Raw genomic sequence first — 25,357 nt, forward strand, 5'->3', positions numbered from 1 at the left:
CACTGGCCATGCTGCTACTGGGGGCCATATTTTTTCCATATTTCTTTATTAAGAAATTTTCTACTCACTCCACATGCTATCCACAGAACCCTCTTCTCTCTCCTCCCACCCCCCAGCCCTCTTTCCCAAGATACCCTGAATCCCCACATCCCCAGATCGAGGTCTACCATGAGGAGTCAGCAGAGCCCAGCACACTGAGCCTAGGAAGGTCCAAGCCCCTTCCCACTGCACCAAGGCTATGCAAGGTGTCACACCACAGGCACTGGGTTCCAGAAGCCTCCCCAACAGACCCGGGACAGATCCCAATACCCCTTCCTGGGTGCCCCCCCCCAACAGTTCGAGCAAACAACTGTCTTCCCTATCCAGAGGGCCTAGTCCAGTCCCATGGGGGCTCCACAACCACCAGTCCACTGTTCATGGGCTTCCACAAGTGTGGCCGGTCCTCTCTGCACGTCCTCCCTTCATGATCTCGATGTCCCTCGCCTGTAGTATCTCTCTTCACTCTCATCAGTTGGATTCCTGGAGCTCAGCCTGGTGCCTAGTCGTGGATCTCTGTATCTGCCTCCATCAGTCACTAGACAAAAGATCTATGATGACAGCTAGGTTATTTGCTAGGCTGGTCACCAGAGTCAACCAGTCCAGGTACCCTCTGGACCACTGCCAGCAGACCAAGGTGGGGTCAACCTTGTGGATTCCTGAGAACCTCCCCAGCACCCTGCCTCTTCCTATTCCCATGATGCCCTCATCTATCATGGTATCTTCCTCCGTGCCGTACCACTCTGTTCCTGTTCCAGCTTGACCCTCCCATTTCCCTGTTCTCATCCCCCACTCCTTGCCCTCTGCCACCCCCCCCCACACCCAGTCCACTCATGTAGATCTCATCCATTTCTCCTTCACAGGGTCATCCATATGTCCCTCCTAAGGTCTTTCCCTGTTGGCTAGCCTCTCTGAAGTTGTGGGTTGCAGTCTGTCCATCCCTTCCTTCCTTTCATATCCACTTATGAGTGAGTACATACCATGTTTATCCTTCTGAGTCTGGGTTACCTCACTCAAGATGATATTTTCTAGTTCTATCCATTTACTTGCAAATTTCATGATATCATTGTTTTTCACTGCTGAGTAGTACTCCATTGTGTATATGTGCCATATTTTCTTTATCCATTTTTCAGTTGAGGGGCATCTAGGTGGTTTCCAGGTTCTTGCTATTACAAATAATGCTGATTGTACATAGCTGAGCATGTGTCCTTGTGGTAAGATTGAGCATTCCTTGGGTATATGCCCAAGAGTGGTATAGTTGGGTTGAGGAAGATTTATTCCCAGTTTTCTGAAAAACCTCCATACTGATTTCCAGAGTGGCTTTACAAGTTTGCATTTCTACCAACAGTGGAGGAGTGTTTCCCTTGCTCCACATCCTCTCCAAATAAGCTGTCTTCAGTGTTTTTTATCTTAGCCATTCTGACAGGTGTAAGATGGTATCTCAGAGTTGTTTTGATTCACATATCCCTGATGACTAAGAATGTAAAGCAATTCTTTAATTTGAGATTCTTCTGTTGAGAATACTCTGTTAAGCTCTGTAGCCCATTTTTTAATTGGATTGTTCAGTATTTTGATGTCTAGTTTCTTGAGTTCTTTATATACTTTGGAGATCAGCCCTCTGTCAGATGTGGAGTTGGTGAAGATCTTTTCCCATTCTGTAGGCTGTCATTGGGTCTTATTGATCATGTCCTTTGCCCTACAAAAGCTTCTCAGTTTCAGGAGTTCCCATTTATTAATTGTCGCTCTCAGTGTCTGTGCTACTGGTGTTATTAGGAAGTAGTCTCCTGTGCCAATTCGTTCCAGACTACTTCCTACTTTCTCTTCTATCAAGTTCAGTGTAACTGGATTTATGGTGAGGTCTTTGATACACTTGGACTTGAGTTTTGTGCATGGCAACAGATACGGATCTATTTGCAATCTTCTACATGTTGACATCCAGTTATGCCAGCACCATTTGTTGAAGTTGCTTTCTTTTTTCCATGGTACAGTTTTGGCTTCTTTGTCAAAAATCATATGTTCATAAATGTGTGGATTAATGTTAGGGTCTTCACTTAAATTCCATTGGTCCACATGTTGGTTTATATGCCAGTACCAATGCGTTTTTATTACTATAGCTCTATAGTAGAGTTTGAGGTCAGGGATCATGATGCCTCCAGAGGTTGATTTATTATACAGGATTCTTTCAGCTATATTAGGTTCTTTGTTTTTCCATATAAAGTTAAGTATTGTTCTTTCCAGGTCTATGAAGAATTGTGTTGGGATTTTGATGAGATTGCATTGAATCTGTATATTGCTTTTGGTAAGATTGCCATTTTTACTATGTTAATTCTACCTATCCATGAACATGGGAGATCTTTCCATTTTTTTATATTTTCTTCAATTTCTTTCTTCAGAGACTTAAAGTTCTTATCATACAGTTCTTTCACTTGCTTAGACAGAGTTTACCTCAAGGTATTTTATATTATTTGTGGCTTTTGTAAAGGGTGATGTTTCTCTGATTTCTTTCTCAGCCCCTTTTTCATTTGTATATAGGAGGGCTACTGATTTTTTGAGTTAATCTTGAATCCTGCCACCTTACTGAAGGAGTTTATTAGCTGTAGGAGTTCTCTGGTAGAATTTTTGGGGTCACTTGTATATACTATCATATCGCCTGCAAATAATGAAAGTTTGACTTCTTCCTTTTCAATGTGTATCCCCTTGATCTACTTTTGTCTTATTGCTCTGGCTAGAACTTCAAGTACTATATTGAATAAGAATGGGCAGAGTGGATAGCCTTGTCTAGTTCCTGATTTTAGTGGAATCGCTTTGAGTTTCTCTCCAGGAATCGCTTTGAGTTTCTCTCCATTTAATTTGATGTTGGCTTGCTGTAAATTGCCTTTATTATGTTTAGGTATGTTCCTTGTATTTCTGATCTCTCTGGAACCTTTATCATGAAGGAGTGTTGTATTTTTTCAAAGGTGTTTTCAGCATCCCATGAGAGGATCATGTGTTTTTTTTTTCTTTCAGTTTGTTTAAATGGTGTATTACATTGACAGATTTTCGTATGTTGAACCATCCTTGCATCCCTGGGATGAAGCCTACTTGGTCATGGTGGATAATTTTTTTGATGTGTTCCTGGATTCAGTTAGCCAGTATTTTATTGAGTATTTTTGCATCAATGTTCACGAGGGATATTGGTCTGTAATTCTCTTTCTTTGTTACATCTTTGTGTGGTTTGGGTATCAGGGTAACTGTAGCCTCATAAAAAGAATTTGGTAATGTTCTTTCTGTTTCTATGGTGTGGAACAATTGGAAGAGTATTGGTATTAGCTCTTCTTTGAAGATCTGGTAGAATTCTGTGCTGAAACCATCTGGTCCTAGGTCTCTTGTGGTTGGGAGACTTTTAATGACCATTCCTATTTCCTTAGGGGTTATTGGTCTATTTAAATAGTTTATCTGGTCTTGATTTAACTTTGGTATGGGGTACCTATCTAGAAAATCGTCCATTTCTTTCAGATTTTCCAATTTTATGGAGTACAGGTTTTTGAAGTATGACCTGATGATTCTCTGGATTTCCTCATTGTCTATTGTTATATCCCCCTTTCATTTCTGATTTTGTTAATTTGGATGCTCTCTCTCTGCGTTTTGGTTAATTTGGATAAATGCTTATCTATATTGTTGATTTTCTCAAAGAACCAACTCTTTGTTTCATTGATTCTTTGTATTGTTCTCTTTGTTCCTATTTTATTGATTTCAGCCCTCAATTTGATTATTTCCTGGCATCTGTTTCTCCTGGGTGAGTTTGCTTTTTCTTGTTCTAGAGCTTTCAGTTGTGCTGTTAATCACTACTCTGAGATTTCTCCAACTTCTTTATGTGGGCATTTAGAGCTATGAATTATCCTCTAGCACTGCTTTCATGGTGTCCCATAAGTTTGGGTATGTTGTACATTTGTTTTCATTGAATTCTAGGAAATCTTTAATTTCTTTCTTTCTTTTTTCCTTGACCCATTGGTGTTTCAATTGGGCATTATTCAGTTTCCATGAGATTGTAGGCTTTCTGTAATTTTGGTTGTTGTTGAAGTCTAACTTTAAGCCATGGTGGTCTAATAAGACACAGGAGGTTATTTCAGGTTTTTTTGTATCTCTTGAGATTTGCTTTGTGACCAAGCATGTGGTTGATTTTGGAGAAGGTTCCATCGGGTGCTGAAAAGAAGGTATATTCTTTTGTGTTAGGGTGGAATATTCTATAGATATCTGTTAAGTCTGTTTGAGTCATAATGTCTGTTAGTTCCCTATTTCTCTGTTAAGTTTCTGTCTGGCAGACCTGTCCATTGGTGAGAGTGGGGTGTTGAAGTCTCCCACTACTAATGTATGGGGTTTGATGTGTGATTTAAGCTTTAGTAATGTTTCTTTTAGGAATGTCGGAGCCCTTGTATTTGGGGCATAAATATTCCAAATTGAGACTTCATCTTGTCAGATTTTCCCTGTGATAAATATGTAGTGTCCTTCCCAATCTCTTTCAATTGATTTTAGTTTGAAGTCTATTTTATTAGATATTAGGATAGCTACACCAGCTTGCCTCTTAAATCCATTTGATTGGAAAGTCTTTTCCCAGCCTTTTATTCTGAGGTGGTGTCTGTCTTTGAAGTTGGGGTTTTTTTCTTGTATGCAGCAAATGGGTGGATCTTGTTTTCATATCCATTCTGTTAGCCTGTGTCTTTTTATAGGTGAATTGAGACCATTGATATTGATGGATATTAATGACTAGTTATTGTTAATTGCTATAATTTTTTGGTGGTAGTGTTGTATTTGTATTGGTGTTTGTTGGTATGGGACTATCTATTGCCTGTGTTTTCATGAGTGTATCTAACTTCCTTAGGTTGGATTTTTCCTTCAACTGCTTTATGTAGGGCTGGATTTGTGGAGAGATAATGTCTACATATGGTTTTATTGTGGAATATTTTGTTTACTCCATCTAAGTTGATTGAGAGTTTTGCTGGGTATAATAGTCTGGGTTGGCATCCACAGACTATTAGTATCTGCATAATGTCTGTCCAGGACCTTCTGGCTTTTAGAGTCTCCATTGAGATGTCAGGTGTTATTCTTATGGGTTTGCCTTTATATGTTACTTGGCCTTTTTCCTTTGCAGCTCTTAATATTTTTTCTTTATTCTGTATGTTTAGTGGTTTGATTATTATGTGGCAAGGGGACTTTTTTTTTTTTTTTTTTTTTTTTTTGATCCAGTCTATTTGATGTTCTGGAACCTTCTTGTATTTTTACAGGCATTTCCTTCTTTAGGTTGGGAAAGTTTTCTTCTATGATTTTGTTGAATATATTTTCTGTGCCTTTGAGTTGCTATTCTTCTCCTTCTTCTATTCCTATTATTGTTAGGTTTGGTCATGGTGTCCCAAATTTCCTGGACATTTTGGGTCATGTCTTTGTTGGCTTTAGTGTTTTCTTTGACTGATGAATCTATTTCCTCAACTGTATCTTCATCACCAGATATCTGCTCTTCTATCTCTTGCATTCTGTTGGTTATACTTGCATCTGTAGTTCCTGTTCATTTACTCAGATTTTCCATTTCCAACATTACCTCATTTTGTGTCTTCTTTATTGACTCCGTTTCAGTTTTGAAATCTTGAACTGTTTCCTTCACTTGTTTAATTGCTTTCTCTTGGCTTTCAAGGGATTTACTGATTTCTTTCCATTTTTTGTTTGACTTTTCCTCGATTTCTTTTAGGGAATTTCTCATTTCCTCTTTTAAGATCTCTAATATCTTCTTAAAGTCATTTTATGGTTGATATCTTCTGTTTCTTCTGTGTTAGGATGTTCAGGTCTTGCTCATGTAGGTTCTGATGGAACCATATTGGTTTTTATGTTGTTGACTGCATTTTTGCACTGGCGTCTGTCTACCCATCTCTTTCTCCACTTGGTGCAAGCAGTGTCTGTGTCTGCAGGAGTCTCTCTTGGTCTGATTGATACTCTTAATCCAGTGGGAGCTCTTGGTCTAGTCGATGCTGATGGACTTTTTGTCTTAGGGAGCAGCTCTTAGTCCAACTGGAGCTAGTGGGCTCTGTCTCAGGGAGTAGCTGCAGTCTTACTGTGTGGTAGATGGTGGTAGTCTGACCTGTCTGCAGGGGGTCTGCCTGCCAACTGTACTCTTAGTCCAGTTGGGTGCTGGCAGGCTCTGTCTCAGGGAACAGTTGCAGTCTCAGAGTGTGGGTGGGATTTCGGGGAGGTGGGGCAGGGTCTGATGGGGGATGGTGGTAGTCTGTCCTGTGTGCAGGAGGTCTGCCTGCCAAGTGTCCTGAAACTGGAACTGCAATGTGTAGTGGTGTAGGGGCGCACAGTTGTGGGGACCATATTGAAATGGGTGGTTTGCACAGCCACCTGAAGCCATGGGCATGTTTGTTGTCTAGGCTGCTGCCAATAGCCTTGTCTGAGTCTGCGGTCTTAACACAGCCAACATCTGTATTGATGTCCATGGCTTGTGGTGCCATTGAGGGCTATGCAGATGTCCATGGTCTATGCTGCTGCCGAGGGCTATAATTGGGTCCATGATCCATTCAATGGCATAGGTCTATACTGCCATCCTACACCATGCTTCAGTCTGTGTTATGTTCTGATGCTAGAGACCATGTGGATGTCTGTGGTCCAAGTGATCACCAGAAACCATGTGGAAGTTTATGATTCATGCCCCTGATGACTATGAAAGGCATGGGGGACACTTTTGCCATGCTATTGGTGACTTCAGACTCACAGTTGAGAAAGAAAAACAAGAAGGCTTATATGACAACCCCTACTCCCACTCCACCCAACCCTAAAAGTAGCAACCTAGACAGGAGGTTATCAAAGATAACTCTTAAAAAATGTGATGGGTGTGTTTAAGTGTAGCTCTCTTACTGAGGGCTTCTGGCAGGGGTGTGGGTTTTCTTTAAAAGGCTGGCCACCAGAATTTTGACCATGCTCCAGTGAGTATATGGGCCACACAAATTGTAACTATTTGCTTTATATTTTGTTTTTATTTTCTTATGTTTTTGGGGTTTTGTTTTGTGTGTGCCTCCCCTTTCTTGTTTTGGTGGTCAGAGGGTCCCAAGGGTGGGAGGGTGGATGGGGGGGGGTGCTGAGAAGTGATATGCTTGGGGTTCATAATGTGAAATCCCCTAATAATCAATAAAAATGTAATGGAATAAAAAAGAAATTATATTTTTGTGGTAGTTTAAACATAATTGCCCCCCAAAAGCTTATAGGGAGTGGTGCTATTAGGAGGTATGTCTTTGTGGAGGAAGTGTAGCCTTGTTGGAGGAAGTGTGTCACTATGGGGACAAGCTTTAAGTTCTCATACATGCTCAAGATAGCACCAAGTGAGATGCACCACTCCCTGTTGCCTGCAAGATGTAGGACTCTCAAATACTTCTCCAGCAGCATGTCTGCCTGAATGCCACCATATCCCACCATGATAATAATGGACTAAACCTCTGAAATGTAATTGAGCCACCCGAATCTGATATTTTCCTCTATAAGAGTTGCCATGGTCATGGTGTCTCTTCATAGCATTAGGGACCCTAACTAAGACAGAACTCCATATTGGGGACTGGGGTATTGCTGTAATAGGCTGGACCATGGTTTTTTTTTTTTGTTTGTTTGTTTGTTTGTTTTGTTTTGTTTGTTTGTTTGAAGGAATGTGGACTTTGGGACTATGAATTAGAAAAGCAGTCGAACACTTTAAGTGCTAGTTAATGGGGCTTACTTGTAGGAACATGGAAGACTGTGGTGCTAAGGGTTGTTTGAACTCTGTGTGTGTGTGTGTGTGTGTGTGTGTGTGTGTGTGTGTGTGTGTGTCTCAAGTTGTGTCAGAGGAGAAAAAGAATACTATGTGGCCTAGAGACTTGGTGAAGAAAGTAGCTGCCTTTTGCCTTTGTCTGAAGAGTCTACCTGAGGCTAAAGTGAAGACTTTTGGATTAATTCCATTGGCAGAGGAAATCTCAAAACAGCCTAGTATAGACTCTGTTGTGTGGTTATTAATGGTAACTCTAATGTTGATTTATAATGAAAAGGAGCAAGCTGATCGAATATTCAAAATGTACAATTTGAGGGGGAAAGGAGTACTAGGAAGTGGAATGGAACTTAGTCTTGTGTTCAAGGTTATAAACAGATTAAGAAATGGAATAAAGGGAGTGGTAGTAACCTCAGGTCAATATCCCACCCAACTAAGTTAACAACTTCTGAAAAGAAATTAAAGAAAAATTTAGAGTCAGGTGTGGTGGTGCATGCCTTAATCTCAACACTCAGAAAGCAGAGGCTGGAAGATCCCTGAGTTTGAGGCCTTGTCTACAGAACAAGTTTTAGGAGAGCCAAATTTAGGCAGTGAAAAGCAGAAAACTGGTGAAGACATCATTGAAAGAGGAGGTCATGTTCCAGCCCCAGTAAGCAGCAGAACTTGGCAGCTTTAGAGTTAAGGATAGAAGAAGCAGGCTACGGAATTTATCATCACACCTAAAAAGCCACTAAGGCCAGGCATGTGTTAGGGTATCCCTGAATGGAGAAGCTGTGAAGTTGAAGTCTAGGTTGCCCTGGGGACCCCAAGATGTTAAAGATGTCAGAGCCATAGGATACCTGTCAAGGAAAATTGCTAACAGGGAGTGGAACAAGCCCAGGAGAAAGAAATGTGTTGCAGTTAACAAAGCTGAAAAGGAGTTGGAGATGTGAAGAACTCTTTGACATCAAATATGGAGTTGCAGAGTTTGGAGTTTGCCAAACTGGTTTCTGGTCTTGCTTTGGTCTAGTGTTTCCTTACTATGCTCCCATCCCTACATTTTGGAATGGTAATATATATCCTATTCCATTATATTGGAAATATGTGGTCTGATTTTCTTTTCCATTTTGAGTTTATAGGGGATTACAGTTAAGAGATTGTGTGACTCTCAAAAGAGTCTTTGAACTTTGAGCTTTTAAACATTGTTGAGACTGTTACAGACTGTGAGGGCTTTTGAAGTTGAACTAAATGTATTTTGCATTATAAAATTGTTACAAGCTTACGGGGGCTGGGGAGTGTAATGTGGTAATTTGAATGTAATTGGCCTCCATAAGCTCATAGGGAATGGCACTATTGGTAAGTGTGGTCTTGTTTGAGAAAGTGTGTCACATTGGGGGCAGGCTTTAAGGTGTCATATATGCTCAAGATACCAACCAAGTGGGGCATACCACTTCCTGTAACCTGCAAGATGTAGGACTTTCAGCCACTTCTCTAGCACCATGTCTGGCTACATGCTGCCATGTCCCACCATAATGATAATGGACTGAACCTCTAAACTGTAAGTAAGTTTAATTAAATATTCTCCTTTATAGGAGTTGCCATGGTCATGGTGTCTCTTCACAGCAATAGAAACCCTCACTAAGACAATTCTGTTATATGAGGATGGTGTCCAGCACTCAGAGCCTGAAGCAGGAGTACTGTTACAGGCAGCTTATCTGACTTAGTGAATTCTAGGCTCTCCTGAATCACAATACCTCAACAGTAAGAGGGGAAGAGCAAGCAAGTGAATGAGAGAGAGAGAGAGAGAGAGAGAGAGAGAGAGAGAGAGAGAGAGAGAGAGAGAGAGAGAGAGAGAATGTGTGTGTGTGTGTGTGTGTGTACATAATCCACTGTGTGCAGGTATATATATATATAGAGAGAGAGAGAGTGTGTGTGTGTGTGTATACATAATCCACTGTGTGCAGGTATATATATAGAGAGAGGCCAGGGACTGACCATAAGAAGTATGCTTACTCAGTTGCTCTTCAGGTTATTTTTGAGACATGGTCTCTCACTAAACCTAGATCTCACCAATTTTGCTAAACTGACATCCTCTCTGTGCCTCCCTAGTCTGGGATTATAGGTATGCCACTATACCTGATTATTTTTTTACATGGGCTCATGGGATAGAACTCAAATTATTAACCATACATGGAAAGTACCCTACTGATTGAGCTCTCGCCACAGCTCTTCTTAATGTTTTTAATCAAAAACATTAAAATCCCTCTTTGATTCTCTTATTCAGTTTTTTCACTTGAATTCTTGCACTACTGACTAAATTGAGCTCTTAAACTAGGAATATCTTTTGTTTAGAAATATATTTTCAGGGAGAAAGGATTATCTTTGCACTCATATGTGTACTAACTGAGACTACATATTACTATAACAAAGATAAACTAACAGGTCAGAGGGCACAAGTTTTTTTTTTAACTGATATTTACATAAACAAGAATTCACAGAAAATAAAATTAAAGTGATTAAATTTGATGTTTATACATCACTTAAACAAAGGAAATGTATTTCTGTTGAAGGAACAGTATTTTGTTGATAGAAGTAACTTGTCCATATGTGAGAAAACTAGTAGAAAATAGACATATGTAACCACACCACTTGAGAGGTGACAGGAATTCAAGGTTATCTCTATCTACTTATCAAGTTTAAAGTCAGCTGTAGCTACATAAGACCCTTCCCCTACCTCCCATGCTGACTGATTACATGTTAACATAACACACCAAAGTTAATTTGAGAAGAAGGACTCTCAATTGAGAAAATGTTTTTATAGGATTGACCTATAGGCAACTCTGTTGGGTATTTTCTTAATAAATAGTTGATGTTTGAGTAACCAATCCACTGTGAGAAGATCAAACCCTGGGAAGATGGCCTTGAGTCATATAAGAAAGCAGGATAAAGAAGCCATGAGGAGCAAGCTGGTAAGAAGCACTTTTCATTGGCTTTTGCTTCAGTTTCTGCTTTCAAATTCCTCCTTGACTTCCTACCCTTATTGCCTCTCAGTATTGGACTGTTACCTGGAAGTGTAAGATTAAATAAACTCTTTCCTTCCCAAGTTGCTTCTGGCCAGTGTTTATCACAGAACACAAAAAACAAACAAACAAAACAACAATAACAAAAAAAACCCCAGTAATTCAGATGCACACTCTCAAAAAGATACTAATTTTTCCTCAAGAGGAAGGAAGGTAGGAAGGAAAAATATATGAATGAATGAGTGAGTGGGGATTATTTTAGTAAAATCTGTTTATGCCAACTTGTCTTTGTGTAGGTGATAGTTGAAATTGATTGATTGTTTAAAGTGAGGACATGACTACTCCAAAGTATGGTTGAAGGGAAGGTTTTTATTGTAGATAGGAAGGAGAGTATAGCCAGAAGCATCTGCAAGATTAAAGAGCAGGAAGAAAAAGTAGTAGATTGAACATGGTCAGAAGAATGGATCAGGCCATTAGAGGGGTTAGGAGAGAGCAAGAGAGGAGTACCAAGAGAGGGGGGTAAGAGAGAGGACCAAGAGGGCACATGGCCAAAATGTCAGGTTTATATAGGAAGGAGAAGCTGGGAGGAGGGAAGCCTGTGATCTGGAGAAATGTATGGTAGAGTGTAGTTAGAGTTTTCCTTCCTGGCCCACAGTCAGGACAAATCTCTCTCACCGGCCAGGCCCATAGACGCTCAGAACCAACCAAGTAAACACACAGAAACTTACATTGCTTATAAACTGTATGGCCGTGGCAGGCTTCTTATTATCTACTTCTTCTATCTTAAATTAACCCATTTCTGTTAGTCTATACTTTGCCACATGGCTTATGGCTTACCAGTGTCTTTACATGTTGCTTCTCATGGCAGCAGCTGGCGGTGTCTCTCTCCAGCCTTCTTCTTCCCAGAATTCTCTTGTCTCTTGTCCTGCCTATACTTCCTGCCTGGCCACTGGTCAATCAGAATTTTATTTATACAGAGCGATATCCACAGCAGTAGAGGGTGTGTAAAGAAGAGTTGAGAGCTGGAGGAGTCAGCATGCTCTTTGGTATGTTGATAGGCATCACAGTTAGCCATTTGTTCCCAGTTTCTTTTGGACCAGACAATGATCTTGATAAGATCTGGAATCACAGGAGGGAAGAACCTCTGGGCATGCACGTAAAGGATTACTTAGATTAGGTTAACTGAGGTGGAAAGATCCACCTGAGCTGTGGGTGGTACCATTCCACAGGTTGGGGTCCTATATGGAATAAAAACAAGGAAATAAGCTGAGCACAGGCATTATATATCTCTGCTTCATAACCATCTGCCTCTTCAAGTTTACTTTTCTATCATCAAATAAACCAATCTGGCCAAATAAACTCTTTTCTCCCTTAATCACAGCAACAGGGAAAGTAAGTGCTCCACTGTGTCCAGGAATGAAAGTCTTCTTTATTTCCCACAAGAGGTAATTTATGCCATACTTTTAGGCAATAAAGGAGGTCAGAGCCTTCATCTCTTGATTCTGTTCTTTTTACCTCAAAATAATCATTAAGGCAGAGTTGCATAGTCTATAATGGCACATTGTGGTCTTCTCTAATATAAACAAATCTTACTAAAATATAGCTTAAATGATATTTTTAGAATAAACCAATATATTAAGAGGATTTATCCTAAGAAAGTAGTACTCACAGAGATAACTATTATAGGAATCAACAAGGTGATTCATAAAATCGTATGGTGTACCCTGCAACAACTTCATCCTCCCAATGCCTTGGGAAGTGAAAGTGAGGTTCAACGACAAGAGATGGGGTGTTGTGATGGCTATTCTTGGTTGCCAACTTAACTGCATATGTAATTAACTAAAAACCAAGTAGATGGGTACTTCTGTGAAAGATTTTTCTTAAATAAATCATTGGAAGTCGCTAGAACCACCTATAATCTAGATTATGTGTGAAGGGAAGATCCACCTTTAATCTGGGCCATACCTCCTGATGGCAGCCTTTGTAAAGGACACAAAAGAAGGAAGTTTTCCTCCTTCCCTGCTTGCCCTTGCTGTTACTGTCAAGTCTATTCCTTCACTGACATTAGACCCCACTTCTTTAGGATTCTGGTATACACTGAAAACCAGCTGAGACATCCAGACTCATGGAGTGAACAACTACTGAATTCTTGGACTTTTTGTTGGTAGATAGCCATTGTTAGACTAACTACACCACAGCCTGCAAGCCACTCTTTAAAATAACATATATATGTATGTATATACATATGTATATGTATATGTTTTGTTCCTATAAGTTTTGTTCCTCTAGAGAAAATTGACTAATGCAGACTTTGTTACCAGAAATAGTTCTAGAGCAACTGAAATACAAGGATGAATTTTTTAAGTATCTGGAACAGGCTTTCCAATTTACTGACACCCACAGTTACTGAAGGTTACCCTAGAAGGTCAGAGAATACTGAAAGCCCATGGTGTGAATTATTTTACTGACTTATTGAGATTAATGCAGTTGATTACACAGCTTTGCTGATTTCAAGAAGCGAGGAACTTACTGACAATATATAAAACTTCTGAGAATATGTGAAAAAAAATAAGGAAAATAAATGATGCTGGTGGGTTGATTCAAGATCTCTGGATAAATTGGCAAAGGAAAAGAATGAGCTTCATGATAAGATCAACCAGGTTGGGGATTTAGCTCAGCAGTAGAGTGCTTGCCTAGCAAGCACAAGGCCCTGGGTTTGGTCATCAGCTCAAAATGAAAAAAAAAAAAAAAAAAAAAAAAAAGATCAACCAACTTGGAGCATCTCAGAATGTGCTGAAAGACAGTAATGAACTAAATGTAAAATTGACTAGCTTCAGATGTGCATAAATAGTTTAAAGATTTCTAATTTTGCCCTAGAAGAGATTCTTCTTTGCACAAGTCACAGAGTTCAAGTTACAGAAAATCAAAATGAAGCCTCATCATAAGATTGACAGGATTACAACAAAAATTCATGCCCCAGCTGGGGGGAAGGAGGAGTGGGATTGGTGATTAAAATAGGGACATTAATTGGTAAAGAATAGGATCTTGTATCTTAGGATTGAGAGGCATGGGAGGACCCTACTGATGCTGGGAACTTTGAAGCCTCAGATTCTCAAGGATTTATCTTATCCAAGGAAGTAGTCTCTCCACCCTCAGCAGAAGATATATTCCTAATCCTAACTCCTCAAAAATTGCCTTATCCTCCTTTGAGTGAGGACATTATTCCTTAACTGTCTGCTAAATCAGCAGTGACGTTCCCTGAAGGAGATGCCAGGTAAGACATCAGGGTCCATGAGTTGCCTCTAGACCTAGAGCCAGATTTAAGGCCAAGCAGGCTTCTAGAGGAGAGGTAGAAAGTATAATCCATGAGAAGGTGTACTACACCACTAAAGAGATTAATGAGTTTGCTAATTCATTCAATCAGAAGTCTATGGAATATGTGTAGGAGTGGATTTTAAGGGTGTAGAATACTGGTGGGAGGAACATAAAACTGGATCAGGTTGAGGTTATCAATATGGGCCCATTGGGTGGAGATTCTGGGTTTAGTATGGAAGCTCACACAGTTCAAAAGAAATGTGTCAAATGTTTGTTTGAATGGTAGCCTGAGGCATTTGTCAAAGGATGGCCTACCTGAAAGGGGTTGGAGATGTCTGATACTGCTTGGCTTAGAGTTGATAAAGGGCTTTTAAGGCTCAGGGAAATTGTAATGTTAGAGTGGGTTTGCTGTGTAAAACTTTAATCCTTCACAATGGAAAACCCAGAATGCCCACCAGTGATCTTTTAAGATGTAAAATGGGGAGGGCACCAGCACATTTGAAGAGCTTTGTTGTCACCCATATTCTCGTGCCAGATCTTTGGGTTGGAAACATTGCCTGCTCAATTGGATGAATTAAATGCAGTGGATTTGGTTGGGACTTGAGTAGCAGGGGGACTGGTAGTAGCAATGAATTGCCAAAGACAAGGTGATTGTAGTTATCATAATGGACAGCATAGACAAAGCAATATCCATAATAACCCAACCCATAAGGGGAGCACAGGCAGGATGATTTTTATGATGGTATGACTGGTGTGGACCTTTAATTCTGGCTAATCAATCATGATATTTCCAGGTATGAAATAGATAAGATGCCTACTGCAATTTTGTTTGATCTATGTAAGTGGAAACATTCTCAAATGAAAGAAAGGCTACATTTTTTCTGGATTGTGGCAAAAAGAAATCTCAAGCTAGTAACCAAGTCCCAGAGTTGAGCCAGTTTACAGACCCAGAACCCCTTGAATGAAGGGAAGGCCAAGTCCTCCTTAGGAAGGACTTTGCTAAAATCTAGAATTTTTACCTAGAAGTTTTATGGTTAGCCTTTCTCCAGTCTTTCCCCAAAGCAACATGTGGCCTTTTGCAAGAACAATTTGTACACTATGGAAAAGAGAAAATATCAGACTTTTCAGGGTCTATTGGATACTGGTTCAGAACTGACACTGACTCCCAGTGAGCCGATGAAGCATTGTGGCCCTCCAGTTAAAGAAGGGGTTTAAGAAGGTCAGGTGATTAATGGAGTTTTGACTAAAGACAGGCATACAGTAATTTCCTGAGTCATCCTATTGTTATTCCCCACTTCAGAATGTATAATTGGAATAGATATACTTAGTAGTTGCCAGAATTCCCATTTGGTTCCCTGATTTGTGGAATGATAGCTATTATGGTTGTAAAGGCCAAATAGAATCCATTGGAGTTACCACTGCCAGGGAAAAATAGTGAATCAAAGACAATTATGACAGCCCCTGAGAAAATGCAGAAGTTAGTGCTGGTATCAAAGACTTGAAAGATGCAGGGGTGGTGGTTCCTACTTCATTTCCCTTTTACTCTCCTAACTGGTCAATGCAGAAAACAAATGTATCTTGGATAATGGCAGTTACCTATCAAAAGCTATCAGTAATGACTCTGATTGCAACTGCTGTACCAGATATTGTATCCTTACTTGAGCAGATTAACACATCTCCTGGTACATGGTATGCATCTATTTATCTAGCAAATGCTTTTTTCTTAGTACCTGTCCATAAGGAACACCAGAAGCAATTTACTTCCAGTTGTAAAGGCCAGCATAATTCGTTTACATTTCTGTCTCAAGGACATATTAACTCTCCCATCCTGTGTTATAACTTAGAAGGGATCTTGATAGTCTGTTTCTTCCATAAAATATCACATAGGGCCACTATCTTGATGACATTATACTGATTGGACCAAGTGAGCAGGAGGTAGCAACCATTTTGGACTTGTTGATAGCACATATGCATATCTGAAGGTAGAAAATAAATCCAATCAAAATCCAAGGGCCTTCTACCTCAGTGGAGTTTTCAGAAGTGCAGTGGTATGAGACACACAGAAATATTTCATCTAAGGTGAAGGATAAGTTATTTCTCCTGGCCCCTTCAAACACCAAGAATGAAGCACAATGTTTAATAGGCCTCTGGATTCTCATTCCTCGGTTGAATGTGTTACTCTTGCCCATATATCAAATGGCTCAGAGAGCTGTTAGCTTTGTGTGGGGCCTGAAATAGGAGAGGCTCTTCAACCGGTCCAGGCTGCTTGAAAGGCTGCTCTACCACATGGACCATATGATGCAGCATACCCAATGATACTTGAGGTGTCAGTGGCAGATGGGGATGTTGTTTGGAGCCTGTGGCAGGCTCCTACAGGAGAATCACAGAAGGCACCATTGGGGTATTGGAGCAAGGCTCTACTGTCATCTGCAGACAACCATTCTCTCTTTGAGAGATAGCTCTTGGCAGGCTAACAAAATTAAGCTTAAACTTATATCAATAAACTGAAATCTATACCAATGTAAAACATTTCAAACAAGTTGTTGCTCTTTAAAAGTAGGTTCATTAATCTACCCTTTAATCCTATCATATCTAAACTATCCCCTTTTCTTCTTTAGAAAGAGATTGCATTTATAATCAACCTGTTTTAAATAAAAATATTGGTTTTACTCTGTCTCACACCAGAGCGCTCTTTTGATTTGGGACACGAGAATCTCTTAACCTTTTATTTTAGCAATATGCCTAGGTTTAGAGAAGGAGTGAGCCAATTCCATCTCCAAAGCCAGCTTGATATATTTGGGAATTTGGACATAGCTTCTCTTACTACTTCCTGCTGGAGGGGGGCACTATATCCTATGGGGACACAAAGAAAATTTTAGGTTTATGGAGTAGTCCATGAGGGTATATTGTCTGAGCCAGTTGTTGCCTTGAAACCATTCTGGATGTTGGATCATCAGAGACCTTTCCAGGGGTCTTGGCTGGTCAAACCTGATGTATCTTAATCTGGAACAAATTCATAGCCTCTTGCTTTCTGTGGAAACAAAAGCAGAGCCTCCTTTCCAAAACAACATATCCTTACATCCAAATTTTGAAGTCAAGGTACCTTTAAATATATATATATATTGGTTTAACACAGCTGCCTTTACAATCAAATATCTCTCTGCAGCTAAAAGTCCCAAAGACGGGCAGTGGTGGTGCACACCTTTAATCCCAGCACTTGGGAGGCAGAGGCAGGCGGATCTCTGTGAGTTTGAGGCCAGCCTGGGCTACCAAGTGAGTTCCAGAAAAGGCACAAAAAGCTACATAAAGAAACCCTGCCTCAAAAACCAAACAAACAAAAAAAGAAAAAAGAAAAATAATCCCAAAGAAAACACAATACAGATTCTCTGTGTAATATACATCTTTACGTGGCTTATATTTTATATTACCTTTACTGTCTCTTTAAAGACTTTACTTTTACAACTTTTCCTTTCTTTAATATAACTGTCTATATTCCTTTTTCTCTCTCTTCCAAGCCTATGTACATTTTTTACACACATTGTAAAGCATTTAAAGTCTTGTTTCATCTGAATCTGCCTTATTGTGTAACTATTGCTTTAAACTGCAGCATTTGTAAGACCAAAATGGCTGCTGTGGCTGATGGCTTCACCTACCTCAGCTTCCCAACATGGCCATGGTATGTTTATCACCAGCTCTGGGAGCCATCAACTCTTAGAAACAGTGGGTCTATCTATGCTTTTATCAAAGCAGCGAGTAGCCCAGAAACCTCTTTTTTTCCCCCTCATACTTGCAAAGGCTAAATCCACCACACAGCGTAATGTGCCGCTTGCAGATGCCTCATTCTCACCATACTGCTGGTCAGATGTGCATACCAAGAACCCACCAACTTGAGAGAGACAACTAGAAAGCTGTTTTTAGCTCTGTTTTGAATTACTTATTAAATTTTCTCAGGTTTAAGGTGGAAACTTGAGCCATTGGGCGCCATTTGTAGCTAGAGTTTTTCTGGTCCTGCCTGGCCCAGGGTCAGGACAAATCTCTCTCACCCACCAGTCCCACAGCCGCTCAGAACCAACCAAGTAAGTACATAGATTTATATTGCTTACAAACTGTATGGTTGTGGCAGGCTTCTTGTTATCTACTTCTTCTATCTTAAATTAACCCATTTCTATTAGTCTATACTTTGCCATGTGGCTCGTAGCTTACCGGTACCTTAAATTTCTCTTGTCATTGCGGCAGCTGGCAGTGTCTCTCTGCCTTAGCCTTCCATCCCCTTCTCTGCTTGTCCCACCTATACTTCCTGCCTGGCTACTGACCAATCAGTGTTTTATTTATTAACCAATCAGAGCAACACATTTGACATACAGAACATCCCATAGCACTACTCTTTTAGGATTCTGGCATATACTCAAGCCCAGCAAGGACATTCAGCCTTGTGGGCTGAACAACTACTGTATTTCTGGACTTTTCATTGGTAGACAGTCATTATTGGATTAACTGGACTATAGCCTGTATGCCATTCTAATAAACCCCCCTCATATAATATGTTATGTATTTATAACCTATACACATATGTGGTTGTTTTCATTTGGAAATTTGGATTTTTGATGGCTAAATGTATATCCCATAGATAGATAGATAGGTAGATAGATAGATAGACAGATTCATTCTATCAGTTCTAGAGAACCTTGACTAATTCAGCGTGGAGGAACCTGGGTTAGAAGATGAAGTAGGTTTGTGTTCACAGAATTGAGGTCTACAAACTAGCCTGACTATAATTTCTTTTTCTTTCATGGTAGGTGTTTACATAGGCAAAACCATTTCTGGATTTAGGAACTATAATGAAACCAAATGGCATGACCTGACAGATATCATCTATTCACAACTTAAAGATGGTAACTTTTCTGGCTGTCTTTATCTTCATCATTTCATTTATTTTGAAACTCATTCAGTATTTCTGAAATGTCTTTCTGAAGATCTCTCTGTTTCTAACCTATGATGTGATTTGATTTCTTTCTTCAGAACACCAAGGGCTTACAATAATAGATATGGTTTTAACAAATCATTTTTTAGTCATCCTCACCTCTTTGGGTCTTTATGTAAGTAGTGATCTTCGTTATCCAGTCGCTCCACAAATACAGGTATGAAAATTTCTTTGTAATCCATTGATAACTCTTAATATCTTCTGAGGTATAAAAAGAAATAGTTTTCAAATTTGTTATGAATAGTATATCTTAGAACTAAAAATTAAAAAGATGCAAAGCATGATACCACAACCTTTTCCTTTGCTTCCCCTAGTATTTGAAGTATAAGTATTGAAATTGGCATTAGTTTTATTGCTGTACCATTTATGGTAAATTTTAAACATATACAATGGGAAAGACATCATCTATCTACTTGTGTATTTATTTATTTGATAATATGTTTCCAAAAAGCTATAGGGTAATTTATATAGTTAAATGTTATATTAAAATTAACAAAAATTAAATGTCAAAAGAAATGATACTAGCCTAAGATGATGGAGATGCAAACTACCCTGATAAGATAACTACATACTGTACAAAAATATTGAAATATCATGCTGTCCCCATGCATGTGTAAAATTACAAGTTAATCAAAAATAAAGCAGACCCCAAAATTCTTCATATACCTGAGAATCAATCCTGCTGGGAAATTTGTAATAGGGCAACTGAAAATTATTCCACCAAGGAAACAGGGGAAAGTGAGGTTGAGACTGTTTATCCAGGCCTACCTACAGGGACTAGAAAGTTTCCACAGGCAGAAAGACAGAGGAAGAAAAGAAAAGATAACATAACTGTTGGACAAAGAGAAGAGAAATGTACATACCATGAAGTTCCATCAAGAGACTGGATGAGAAACTACATTAACCTTTGCCATATACCTGCTGGAATACAAAAGAAAACAAAGGGTGTTTGTGTGTGTGTGTGTGTGTGTGTGTGTGTGTGTGTGTGTGTGTGTGTGTGGTACAGCCTTAAATACAAAGGTTTGTTATACCTTTTGAAAAGCAACTACATTTTTAACTTTCTTTTTTTTTTATCCCTCTTTCCTCCTCTTCTTCCTCCAGCTTTCAAGAGCAGACTTTTGTGGTTTTGAATGGGTAAGACTTTTGATTTCCTAATGTGGTTTAGAAGATATATATTCACTTGGTAACTTGCAAAGCAATAATTCACAATCTAGATATTTCTTGCTACCATAAAATTATTTTCAGTTTAAACTAAAAATATACTTCCATAATTATCAGGCCCTTGTCATTTCAGCAGGCATCTTTCTTCTAATGGGGTCTCTCTTGGCTTGTGGAGATTGCTCAGGCCATGCTCTACACAAAAATTACCAGAAGGAGAAGGTGAGGCCTGGAATCTGGCAAAAGTTTTACTTTCCAATCCACCTGCCCTGACTCTACCCAGAAAAAGGAGCCCTGCCATTTTGTACAAAACTTGCCATGGGATCTGACCACAACTCTATTTCTGTCCTTTTGTGCACTCTTTCCTCTATTAGTTTGCTTCTCTGTTATAAAATCAGTCTGCCGTATAAGGCCATCCTCAACATATAAGCATGCATTGTCAGTTTTGAAACTGTAAGGAAAATTATAAATACTCATTCCCAGGCATTGGGATGTCCCCTTCCATTCTGTCCTGTGTTGTACACAGTCTCTGCAAGAAAGAAATCAAACTTACTTCTTAGGAACCAAATAGAAATAATTGTGATATCAAAGTATTGGTAGGAGGAAAAGTGAAATAGAGAAGTAGAGAATCAGTAGAGAAAACAAACGATGGAAAGAACAAGTGGAAATAGTTTATCTCTTATCTCAAATTTGCATGCTGATTTATGCAACTGCCAATCAAAAATGTTAGTGTGCTAGTGATGTAGCTCAATAGTAGAGTCTTTGCCTTGCATGCTTGGGCTCTGGGTTCAATTCCCAACACCACCAATGTATTCAGTATATACAAACATTGACTTGAGGTTTTAATGAAATAGAATGCAGAAATTATTTCCCCAAACTCGAGGCACTCTGTTTAAACAGGAGAATATGAACTACAATAATGAGATCATGGCTCATGGCAACACAGGGCAGCAAAGGAAAGGCAAGTAGAGGATCCTGCAGAGAGATCTCACCCTCAGAACTCCAGGAACTATCAAATGGTTTTTTCTTATCAATGGGGCAGGGGGAGTGGCTTTGAGAGACCAGAGAGAAGACTGCTAGAAGGGAGAGCTGAGTTTTCCCTGAGCCTCATGTAACAGGCTGAAGGACACCTTCAGGGACAGTAGGCTTTCCACGGTGAAATTCCAATGTGTGGAAACAGCCACTCAAAGGAGTAGAAAGAACATTACCTTCTCAAATTCAGACATTGCCAGAGTTTGATGTAGTCTGAAAAGTACTCTTGAGTTCTCCCTTCAAAACTATGACTAAGCTCATCTAGGGTTCCAGCAGAACACAGTCATTAAAATCAAGGATGTTTGAGAATGGCAGTGGTGAAACAGAGCAACAAAATTTAGTTAACAAAATCATGAGCATACACAGAGTAACTACTATGCTCATTGTTATTGACTCTGAAGTGTTAAAAGAAAAAAGGAACACAGAGTACTACCATGCTCATTGTTATTGACTCTGAGATGTTAAAGAAAAAAGGAACTCTTATTTATTACTATGCTCATTGTTATTGACTCTGAGATATTAAAGATAAAAGGAACACTGAGTTACTACCATGCTCATTGTTATTGACTCTGAGATGTTAATAGAACAAAGGAACACAGAGTTACTACCATGTGCTGTGGATATCGCTCTGTATAAATAAAATGCTGATTGGCCAGTAGCCAGGCAGGAAGTATAGGTGGGACAAGCAGAGAAGAGAATTCTGGGAACAGGAAGGCTGAGTCAGGAGATGCTGCCAGCCACTGCCTGAGTACTAACATGTAAGATACTGGTAAGCCACGAGCCATGTGGCAAGGTATAGATTTATAGAAATGGGTTAATTTAAGATATAAGAACAGATAGCAAGAAGCCTGTCACAGCCGTACAGTTTATGAGTAATATAAGTCTCTGTGTTTACTTGGCCGTGGGACTGGTGGGTGAGAGAGATTTGTCCAATAAAACTCCAGCTACAACCATGCTCATTGTTACTGACTCTGAGATGTTAAAGAAAAAAGGAACTCTTATTTATTACTATGCTCATTGTTATTGACTCTGAGATATTAAAAGAATAAAGGAAGCATGACATGATGGCATATGTCTTTAATCCCAGTACTTGGGAAGCAGAGGCAGGCAAGATCTCTGTGAGTTCAAAACCAGCCTAGTCTCATCTACATGATGAGTTCCAGGACAGCCAGCCAGGACTGAAACACTGTCTCAAAACAAACAAAAAAGAAGAAGCAGAAGATAGAAAAAGAAAGGAGGAATAGAAAAGAAAGGCAACCAACATGCCTTAGGAGTTTTTGTAGCAAAAAAAAACTTTCTGGGACTAAATTCCATAATTGTAATTAAAAGTAAAATAAAATTACGGATAGAATAGCCATTGAGTAGATGCAGACTAGTGCCACAGAAGGTGAAGATGAAGAAACATCTCCATGTTTGGGGGAAGTTGCTAGAAATTTCAGAGCAGTGATGATCCTTCATGAAGAGGTCCAGAAGTTCTACAAGGTGAGTGATACAGTTCTCAGAAGGGAGACCAGGTCCCTCACACCTGAGAACATCATAAAACCTTTGCTTGCCTATCTCTGATTTGAATATGATTGAAAGTTCTTTCTCCCTGCATGTTGGTTCTTTTATGTTCAAGTAGGAAAAAAAAAAACCATGTCTTTTTCCTTCTTCCTGTGAATTACATCTCTGTCTGATTCTTGTGATGATGAAGGAACCCACTGACTTACCAAAGTAAGCACTCAGTAAACATCCTTGAACAAATAAGATTAACAGTTTGCTTTGGAAGGGAAATAGGATTTTCAGAAAGAAAAGAAAACAAAGAGCAACAAAATAATAGAAGACAATTGCACTGAAATTGAAAATGATCCAAGTCTAGGGACCTAGATCAGTTGGTAGAATATGTGGCTAACATACACTAAGCCCTGTATTCCATGCCTAGCACTTCATGTATTAGGCATGATTATGCACAACTGTGATCCCAGCACTCAGGAGGTAGAGACAATGGGATCAGTCATACAAGGTCATTCTCATAGCAAGTTAAAGGCTAACCTAGGTGACATGAGATTCTGTCTTTAAAAATATTGAATGAATGGCAAGCGTGGGGGAAGAAAAGCACATATGCTCAAATTTAGTTAGAGTTTTCCTGCCTGGCCCTCAGTCAGGACAAATCTCTCTCACCTGCCAGGCCCATAGATGCTCAGACCCAACCAAGTAAACACACAGAAACTTATATTGCTTACAAACTGTATGGCCATGGCAAGTTTCTTGTTATCTACTTCTATCTTAACTTAACCCATTTCTATTAATCTATACTTTGCTACGTGGCTTGCGGCTTACCATTACCTTACATCATCCTTGTCATGGTGGTGGCTGGCAGTATATGTCTCCTCAGCCTTCCTCTTCCCAGAATTCTCTTCTCTGCTTGTCCCACCTATACTTCCTGCCTGGCTACTGGCCAATCAGCATTTTATTATACAGAGTGATATCCACAGCACTTCCCCTTTTCTTTTTTGTTAAAAAAGGAAGGTTAAATTTCACATAGTAAAATTACATATAACAAAACAATTATCAAGCAAGAATTACAGTTACAATATTAAAGAAGATATCCTATCTGTCTTATATTTGTGAGTTTAAGGTTTTATATCTAACTTATCTTTTATCATAACTGAGAAAATTATAACTATCTAGTCTTTAACCACATCAAAGACCTCAGAAGGATATAATGTTACCTGAGAACCAGGAGAAGGATGCAAGCAACTTTCAGGAGTCTTGCAGGGTAGACAGAGACAGCTGGCAGCCTGGACAGTCACCTAATGTTCCTTTGTAAAGTTGGGGCATTTGTCTTCAGCCCACAGGGCTAGAGTCTCTCGGTCAATTTTCTCAGTGTCCTGTACTGGAAGATTAGAGAGAAATGGTACACAAGTTTCCTGTGATAGTTGATTTTGGTTGTCAACTTTGCTGATCTGATAAATTCCTAAAGCACTTGGTAAAACACACTTCTCAATATATCTATGAGGGTGTTTCCAGAGTGCTTCAGTGCAGATCCTAAGAGGGGGAGAGCCACACTGAAGGCATGTCAAGCCATACAGTAGCCTGGTTTGAACTAAAAGGTGGAAAGACAAGCTCACATGAAGACAGGCTAGACTCTTCTTGGTGGGGAGCAGGTATTTGTGCATTTTTTTCTCTGCCACCATGGACTATAGGAGAACAACAGATAGCAGATTCTCTAGCCTGTGAACATGGACTTGCATCAACAACTCCCCAGGTTGCTTCCAGGTCTTTTCCTTGGACTTGGGTTGTATAATTGGTCCTTTTTGTTCTGAGGGTTCCAGCTTCTTGGCCTTATAAACAACTGATTTTCTAGCTCTCTACTATGTGGAGCCATGGGAGACAAACTAGTCTCTGACTATATAATCCAATCTAACAAATCCCCTGTTGTGTATGTTATATTGATTCTGTTCCCCTAGGAAACCTCACCTATTATTGTTCTAAATAGGGAGAACGAACGCAAAACATGCCTCACTGTTAGATCCCATTAAAAGAATCGCTCACACTCAAAGACAGCGAAATCAGTAGCTATCCACTATTGATTCAAAAGAACCAAAGTCCAGAACAAAAGAAATGAATGAGAATGAGTGCTTCAATTAAGTAGAAGGTAAAAAGTTGAGGAAATAGTGATGAGCAGTGACTGGCTGATCAGTGCCGGGTGAGGGACCGCTTTCTGGTTCACAGACAGCTGTCCCTCCCTGTGACCTTACTTGGCAGAAGGAATGGGGATAGGATCTCTGGATTCTCTATAATAAGGGCACTGGTCTTAACTATCCAGTCTCCTTCAAATCAGGAAAGGCATCAAACTCTTCTACCTAATCACCTCCCAAAGGCTTGCCTCCAAATATCTTCTTGAGGACAATTGACAGAAACCAAACTAAACTGACTTCAGCAAAAGAAAGGAAACTGTTGGCTTGTTGAAATCATAGGGAATTTAAAGGGTGAGTCTGACTTCCTGACTAGCTGGATTCCCTTGAATATCAGATGTCCATGGGGTTCTGTCCTCAAATTTGGCTGTGCTGTTCTTTACACTAGATTTGTTCTAAGTAT

At 39.6% G+C, this 25,357-nt stretch overlaps 1 protein-coding gene across 1 annotated transcript in view; it reads left to right on the forward strand.

Moving 5' to 3' along the window:
- Catsperb (cation channel sperm associated auxiliary subunit beta) overlaps positions 1–25,357 on the forward strand; it is a 138,413-nt gene that overhangs the window by 38,619 nt on the left and 74,437 nt on the right. The window contains exons 7-9 of the mRNA XM_036205648.1: positions 18,903–18,998; positions 19,126–19,244; positions 20,189–20,221. Coding sequence (XP_036061541.1) covers positions 18,903–18,998; positions 19,126–19,244; positions 20,189–20,221 — 248 coding nt within the window. The remainder of the gene's footprint in view (positions 1–18,902; positions 18,999–19,125; positions 19,245–20,188; positions 20,222–25,357) is intronic.

Source organism: Onychomys torridus, chromosome 14 (assembly GCF_903995425.1).
Source record: "Onychomys torridus chromosome 14, mOncTor1.1, whole genome shotgun sequence".
NCBI lineage: Eukaryota > Metazoa > Chordata > Mammalia > Rodentia > Cricetidae > Onychomys > Onychomys torridus.